This window comes from Mustelus asterias, chromosome 28, assembly GCF_964213995.1.
Source record: "Mustelus asterias chromosome 28, sMusAst1.hap1.1, whole genome shotgun sequence".
In the NCBI taxonomy this organism is placed as follows: Eukaryota; Metazoa; Chordata; class Chondrichthyes; order Carcharhiniformes; family Triakidae; genus Mustelus; species Mustelus asterias.
In genome coordinates this window covers 12,816,574-12,824,785 of record NC_135828.1, presented here as the reverse complement: position 1 = coordinate 12,824,785, position 8,212 = coordinate 12,816,574, and the positions used below count along the sequence as shown (strand labels likewise).

The following is an 8,212-nucleotide window of genomic DNA, read 5'->3' as shown; positions in this document are numbered from 1 at the left end:
GCAAACCTCCTTGCAGAGTTCCGGGGGAGGTCCCTCGTTCAAGGGCATTTGGTGTCTGATCGAGGGACTCGGGGAGGGTGGGCTCCAGCTGACAGTCATCCACCTTCCCTTTCTCCACCGCCCGTCGGTGACCTCCTCCACCGTGACATCCATCCCGCCTTCACTCAGCACACATTTACTTCGCTTCTTTTTCAATGAAGATCGCATCCCTTTAGGTGTAAAACTAATAGCAAATGATGCGCCAGAGAGAAAGAAGATGGCATGAATTTTTATTCTGAGGGGGTAGTTCTCCATCATTGCAACTACGGTTGTGGAGGTGCAGATCTGGAAGTCCCGTTTCACAGGGTGGGGTTGGGGAATGAGGGTGGGTTCCAAATAGCACATCTGTTGTGCACAGGGGCAGCTCCCTATATAAATACAGGAGATGCCTCCAGTCATGTAGGATTTTCATCAGCTACGAGTGGGAAATGAAACGTGATGTGGTAGAAGCAGGTCTAAAATTTGTAGGGTCGCTTCAATAAGTGGATATCCTTTTGGAGAGGTAATGTACCCTTTCAGATATGGTCCTAGGACATACATTTGGGGAGGTGCGATGCCCTTTGGGAGAGGTAAGTGGCCTTTTGGGATTGTTCAAAGTAGGCATGAGTGTGCATATGAAGTGCATGCACTCACTGGAACTGTTAAGCTTACTGGAACTGTCAAGATAACTGGAACTTTCAAAAGGGACTGTCAAGAGTTGTCAAGCTGTTAAGGCATTTGAATCTCCTGCCCTTTAAATATTTGATTAAAAAAACCTGCCTGCAGTGATTTAAAAATCAGCGTTTGCTATTTCACTCTGACTGTTGGCACAAGCCTGAGGGTTATCATTACTGGATTAGTGCTTCACAATTTTCCATTGTCACAGTGTGGTGCGTCTCAATTCACAGTTTGATTGACAGCTCCAAGTAGTCTTGATGGAGCCTTTGAACTGGGACTATGAATTCCAAAGTTTGATTTTATAAGGGATTAAAGGAAGATAAATGTAATGATTGGATATTTATTAACCTGAGTGGGGTTTTATTGAAACAGTGAATTCATAGAATCATAGAATCATAGAAACCCTACAGTGCAGAAAGAGGCCATTTGGCCCATCGAGTCTGCACCGACCACAATCCCACCCAGGCCCTACCCCCATATCCCTACATATTTACCCACCAATCCCTCTAACCTACGCATCTCAGGACTCTAAGGGGCAATTTTTAGCATGGCCAATCAACCTAACCTGCACATCTTTGGACTGTGGGAGGAAACCGGAGCACCCGGAGGAAACCCACGGAGACACGAGGAGAATGTGCAGACTCCACACAGACAGTGACCCAAGCCGGGAATTGAACCCAGGTCCCTGGAGCTGTGAAGCAGCAGTGCTAACCACTGTGCTACCGTGCCGTCCTCATCAGTTGACACTCAAGAATGTTATTTTACCTTCTCTCAGCATGGGTCCTACGATCTGCCACAGGTGGGAAATATGACATGACGTGATAGGAGCACGTCTAAAATTTGTAGAGTTGCTTCAATCAGTGGGTACACTTTTGGAGAGGTAATGTACGCTTTCAGATATGGTCCTAGGCCATCCTTTTGGGGAGGACAGGTGGCCTTATGGAGAAGTAAGCTGCCCTTTGGCAGAGATAAGGTGACTTTTGGAATTGTTAAAAGTGGGTATGAATGTGAAAGAAGTTCATTCACTCACTGGAACTGTTTTTGGAACTATCAAGGTAACTGGAGATGTCAAAAGGAACTGTCAAACGGTTGTCAAGCTGTTAAGGCATTTGAAACTTCTGCCATTTAAATATTTGAGTAAAAAAACTTGTCTGCAGTGTTTTTAAAATCAATGCTTGCTATTTCACTCTGACTGTTGATACAAGCCTGAAGGTTATCATTACTGGATTAGTGCTGCGTGACTGATTTCACAATTTACCATTATCACATTGTGGATGCTGGATGAGAAGGTATGGCAGAGCAAAAGGTAATGGTTGGGGGACATGAATTGGCATGAAGTTGACATTGGCGCTATAAAGGCCCATGGCAAATGGGTTGGCATGGAGGGTATGAAGGGTCGGGGGTGAGTAGAAGGTCATAGGTTAGCATGGAGGGTAGGGAATGGAACTGGGTGGGGAATGATGTGGCATGGGTTGGTCTGGATTGGGTAAGGGGAGTACGTTGGGAGGGCGGTGAGGGGGTTTGAGGGCTGGAGGTCTGTTCTATGTTACATTGTCTTTTTAAAAAGACATTGACATGGTGCCAGTGCAGGAATTCCACCCAGCTCACCACCACACCTAGCGGCCTTCGCACTCCTCCTGGGGGTTGCCTGCCATAATTCCAATTTCCAATGGGATTGAAAATCCAACCTTCTGGGTCACTTTCCCCTGGGTCGGGATTTCAGGGCTGGGAATTGTCCCAACTTTGCACTCCCATCCCTGGAAGGAAGATTTTGACTCATGTCTCTGTTTCTAACGCCAAAATCTCAATCAGATTCCTTCAAACACAGAAACAAAAGATATCCAAAGAATTAAAGAATCGCGTTCCAGAAACTTTTCCTTCACATAATAAAACATGTATCTGTTATTGCTATTTTCTATTTGTCATTATTTTGCATTGCTTACTTGGAGGATGCCTCATGAAAATCCAGCAGTGTCCCGTAATCTGGCCAAAATGGGAGAAGTTAGTGTGGTGACTCCACACATTTTTGGGAATTTGTTTTGGGAAGAGCAAGAATGCAGACTACATGCAGGGAGGATGTTCTCCTTGGTTTGGGGAATCTTGAACCAGGGGATACAGTTTCAGAAACAAGGTAGACCATTTAGGACTGCGATGGGGAAAAATGTCTTGACACAAAGGATGGTGAACCTTGCAATTCTCTAACACAGAAGACTGTGGAGGCCACTGCTGCCTCACAGCACCAGAGACCCAGGTTCGATTCCCAACTTGGGTCACTGTCTGTGCGGAGGCTGCATGTTCTCCCTGTGCCTGCGTGCGTTTCCTCCAGGTTCCTCCCACAGTCCGAAAGACATGCTGATTAGATGCATTGGCCATGCTAAATTCTCCCTCAGGGTACCCGAACAGGCACCGGAGTGTGGCGACTAGGGGATTTTCACAGTAACTTCATTGCAGTGTCAATGCAAGCCTACTTGTGACACTAATAAATAAACTTTAAACACTGAATACATTCAAGAAAGGGGATAGATAATTTAAAAAAAGATTTTAATGGCATCAAGGGGTATGGGGCGAAAACGGGATCATGGCATTGAGATCGGGGTATCAGCTACGATCGTAATGAATGGCGGAGCAGGTTCGAAGGGCCGAATGGCCTCCTCCAGCTGCTAGTTTGTATGATTCCCAATCATGTAAATGGTGGGATTAAGTCTGTTGTCAGTTGCATGAAGGATTTATCCAAGAAAGCAGCTTCGAGTCTGCTCGGAACATTGAGTCATCAGATTAAAATCTTAGCTGCTGCTCCTTCTGTCCAGCTGCAGCTCCTGACAACCAGCTGCCAGGATGCTGCCTCCGGAATAACATCAATATTACTTACAGAAAGATCAACTCTTGTTGCTTTGCTATAATGAAGCATGCGGAGTTTCAGTACCAACCCATCCTCTTCGCTGTGACATACATCTCTCTCCGTAAGTACATCTTATCTACATTTATATATTTGAAATGAAGTCTGAATTGCAATGACCAAAGTTGCATAATCCCCAATAATCCTCAGAGTAATTACCACGTACATTCGGGAGTGCATCATCCAAATGTTTATTTCAAGCAATAGTATCAATTTCTTCTAACTAAATTATATTAACGTTTAACGCTGAATGTGGTTTAGCTTTTTGTAAGATGACTGTTCAGTAGATTATCACATTTAACATTGCCTGACCATTGGGTGATATCTCTCCATTTCGTTTTGCCTCCTCATTGCCACTCCATTCACCATTTTTCTCAGTAAATACTTGGAAAGCCTAAGAAATTGGAAGAAAACCTATTTAAAATAACAACATTTTGCAACAATTTATAAGTGTTTATATTTCATTACACTGACTGAGTTATCTACAGCTTCTAGATGAAGACGTTGGTGGCCGTATTATTCTTGTTACTTCTGAACAAAATTTGGTAGCCACTAGATTTTGCGACCATGTTTAGGAATGATTTTGAATCGTCATGTTGAATGAGAAGATTGTGCTAGGTGGCCTCCAGAGATCCACATGCTTGCGTCGCGTTTGATGATTTAAAAGTCTTGGACAAGCCGGTGGTTAACATGGAGTTGAATTTCCCCTCAGTTCAAGCAGACTACGCTCCTTACTTCCATGACAATGCACCAAACAGCACCAATGGAAACATGGCCATGTTGAGCATTCCCGAGGACACGCCTATAGGTATGTGTTCGAGATTCACAGGTAAACTTTGTAAAGCTTGTTCCCAGTAATCACTGACAGGAGGATGACATGTTAAACTGCACACATGTGTGAACATTCCTGATTTGATTTGATTTGATTTATTATTGTCACATGTATTGGGACACAATGAACATCTTGCGTGCTATACAGACAAAACATACTGTTCATAGAGTACAGAGGGGAGAAGGAAAGGAGAGAGTGCAGAATGTAGTGTTACAGTCATAGCTAAGGTGTAGAGAAAGATCAAATTAATATAAGGTAGGTCCATTCAAAAGTCTGATGGCAGCAGGGAAGAAACTGTTCTTAAGATCTCTGATTCTTGCATCTTTTTCCCGATGGAAGAAGGTGCAAGAGAATATGGGGTCCTCGATTATGCTGGCTGCTTTTCCAAGGCACCAGGAAGTGTAAACAGAGTCAATGGATGGGAGGTTGGTTTGTGTGATGGACTGGGATACATTCACAATTCTTTGTAGTTTTTTGCTTTCTTGGTCAGAGCGGAAGCCATATCAAGTTGTAGCATCCCAGAAAGGGATCTGTAAAAAATGGTGACAGTTGTAGCGGACATGCTGAATATCCTTGGCCTCCTGAGAAAGTAGAGGGGTTGGTGGGATTTTTTAACTATAGTGTCAGCATGGGGGGACCAGGACAAATTGTTGGTGATCAAGACACCTAGAAACTTGAAGTCCTCGGCCATTTCCACTTCACCTCCATTGATGTAGATAGGGACATGTTCTCCACCACGCTTCCTGAAGTTGATGACTATCTCCTTCATTTTGAGGGAGAGATTATTGTTGTCGCATCAGTTCACCAGATTCTCTCTCTCTTTCCTGTACTCTGTCTTGTCATTGTTTGAGATCCGATCCACTGCGGTGGTGTCATCAGCAAACTTGAAAATTGAGTTGGAGGGGAATTTGGCCATACAGTCATAGGTGTGTAAGGAGTATAGTAAGGGGCTGAGGACACAGCCATGCGGAGCACCATTGTTGAGTATAATCATGGAGGAGGTGTCATTGGCTATCCCTACTGATTGCGGTCTGTGGGTTAGGAAGTCTAGAATCCAGTCGCAGAGGGAGGAGCCGAGCCCTAGGCCATGGAGTTTGGAAATGATTCACAACACTCCCAATTTTCCGGGTATTATGACAGATTTTGGGAAGTCAAGAGTGTCTGTGCACAATTCTCTGGTTCCTACTGTTGGTAGCAAAGGGCATTTGTGGGAGTAACATGCACACTTCCAATGGACCCAATTAGAGAGGCACTTAGGTAGTAAGTGGGAGAGTGTCAGTCCACACTCTCTGTATGAAAGCGCTAATGTGCTTAGAGCTCACTACTTATTTATCACCTCATGATGAACATGTTCACACCTTATTCTCTTCGAGTGGATGGCCTTTTGGATGCTGATTTACAGCAATCAGAGGGTCCCAAGGTCAGCGGCCAATCTCAGAGCTGCAGCTCTCGCAGATCTGTATGAGTTCCTGCTCCATCGGCATAAGGTGCTGTCAATGGGTAAGTCTACATCTAGAATACAAGCAGCCACGCAAATCTCAGCTCACCAAATTGGGGTGCTCTGAATCCTGAATAAGTGTAGCCGCAGCCTGTCACAGGTATTAGTATACAGTGAAAAGTATTGTTCCTTGCGTGCTATACAGACAAAGCATACCGTTCATAGAGAAGAAAACGAGAGAGTGCAGAATATAGTGTTACAGTCATAGCTAGGGTGTAGAGAAAGATCAACTTAATGCGAGGTAGGTCCATTCAAAAGTCTGATGGCAGCAGGGAAGAAGCTGTTCTTGAGTCGGTTGGTACGTGACCTCAGACTTTTGTATCTTTTTCCCGATGGGAGAAGATGGAAGAGAGTATGTCCGGAGTGCATGGGGAACCTGATTATGCTGGCTGTTTTTCTGAGGCAGCAGAAAGTATAGACAGTGTCAATGGATTAGAGGCTGGTTTGAGTGATGGACTGGGCTTCATTCACGAATCTTTGTAGTTTCGTGTGGTCTTGGGCAGAGCAGGAGCCATACCAAGCTGTGATGCAACCAGAAAGACTACTTTCTATGGTGCATCTGCAGAAGTTGGTGAGAGTCGTAGCTGCCAAATTTCCTTAGTCTCCTGAGAAAGTAGAGGCGTTGGTGGGCTTCCTTAACTATAGTGTCTGCACGGAAGGACAGGAAGTCTAGGATCCAGTTGCAGAGGGAGGAGCTGAGCCTCAGGCCACAAAGTTTGGAATTAAGTCTCATAGGAATAATGGTGTTAAAGGCTGAGTTGTAGTCTATGAATAGGAGTCTGACATAAGTGCCTTTGTTATCTAGGTGTTGCAGGGTTGAATGTAGGACCAGGGAGATTGCGTCTGCTGTGGACCTGTTGCGGCGGTAGGTGAACTGTAGTGGATCCAGGCTCGCTGATAGGCAGGAATTGATTTGTGCCATGACTAACCTTTCGAAGCACTTCATAATGATGGATGTCAGAGCCACCGGCCAATAGTCATTAAGGCACGCTGCCTGGCTTTTCTTTGGTACCGGGATGATTGTCATCTTCCTGAAGCAGATAGGGACCTCAGATTGGTGTAAAGAGAGGTTGAAGATGTCTGCAAATACCCCCGCCAGCTGGTCTGTGGCGGATCTGAGTGCTCGTCCGGCTACCCTACCTGGGCCAGTTGCTTTCCGTGGGTTGACTTTTGAGAAGGCTACTCTGACATCGGCAATAGTGACCTTGGATGCAGATTCGTCCGAGGCTTCCGGGATGGAGGGTGTGCTCTCGCTGACCTCTTGCTCAAAACGGACATAGAATGCTTTGAGCTCATCGGGGAGGGGTGCATTGGTGTTGCTGATTTTACATGCCTTCATCTTGTAGCCTGTTACGCCTTGCAGACCTTGCCATAGTCAGCGGGGGTCCATGTGGCTCGCTTGAGATTCTAGCCTAATCCGGTATTGTCTTTTGGCATCTTTGATAAATCTCCCTTGATCATATCTGGCTTTCTTGTATAGGTCAGGGCTAGTTGGTGACTTCAACGCCTCAGACCTGGACTTCAGCAGGCAATGGATATCCCTGATATCGAGCTTGGAGGCAGTGGATCTGAGAGTCCATTGAGTTTGAGTTTTGTCCAAAAACAATGGGAGGTGTGGATCCCACAAATGGTTTTCATCTTGGTATGTCTATTCAAGGGGGTACTCCATCCATGGCCAGTTAATTAGAAAGTTACCAGAGACTTGAGGTACTTCTGTGTCTACAGAAAGTCACCTCACCTTGGCAGTCATCTCAGCAGCCTTTTAGTGTCCATTTTTAGAAGGAAAGACAGTTCCAGATAATTATATACTGAATACAGTCCACGTTTAATGTTCTGAATATCATAAAATCATAGAAACCCTACAGTGCAGAAAGAGGCCATCTGGCCCATCGAGTCTGCGCCGAGCACAATCCCACCCAGGCCCTACCCCCACACATTTACCTGCTAATCCCTCTAACCTATGCATCTCAGGACACTAAGGGGCAATTTTAGCATGGCCAATCAACCTAACCAGCACATCTTTAGACTGTGGGAGGAAACCGGAGCACCCGGAGGAAATCCATGCAGACATGAGGAGAATGTGCAAACTCCACACAAACAGTGACCCAAGCCGGGAATCGAACCCCAGGTCCCTGGAGCTGTGAAGCAGCAGTGCTAACCACTGTGCCATCATGCCGCCCCAATATAACAGTGGGTTTAACACCCAGCTGGTACCTGCCTCAGATGATGTTGCACTCAAATTTGCATTCCCCATAGCTGCATTGCTATGCAGCACATTATTTTAACGGAT

The 8,212-nt window shown here is 45.4% G+C and overlaps 1 protein-coding gene across 1 annotated transcript in view; it reads left to right on the top strand.

The window, feature by feature from the left end:
* The first annotated feature begins 3,595 nt into the window (after nucleotides 1-3,595).
* The window catches only part of cdhr1a (cadherin-related family member 1a), a 37,989-nt gene continuing 33,372 nt past the window's right edge, over nucleotides 3,596-8,212 (top strand). Inside the window, exons 1-2 of the mRNA XM_078199306.1 lie at nucleotides 3,596-3,656; nucleotides 4,305-4,400. Coding sequence (XP_078055432.1) covers nucleotides 3,596-3,656; nucleotides 4,305-4,400 — 157 coding nt within the window. The remainder of the gene's footprint in view (nucleotides 3,657-4,304; nucleotides 4,401-8,212) is intronic.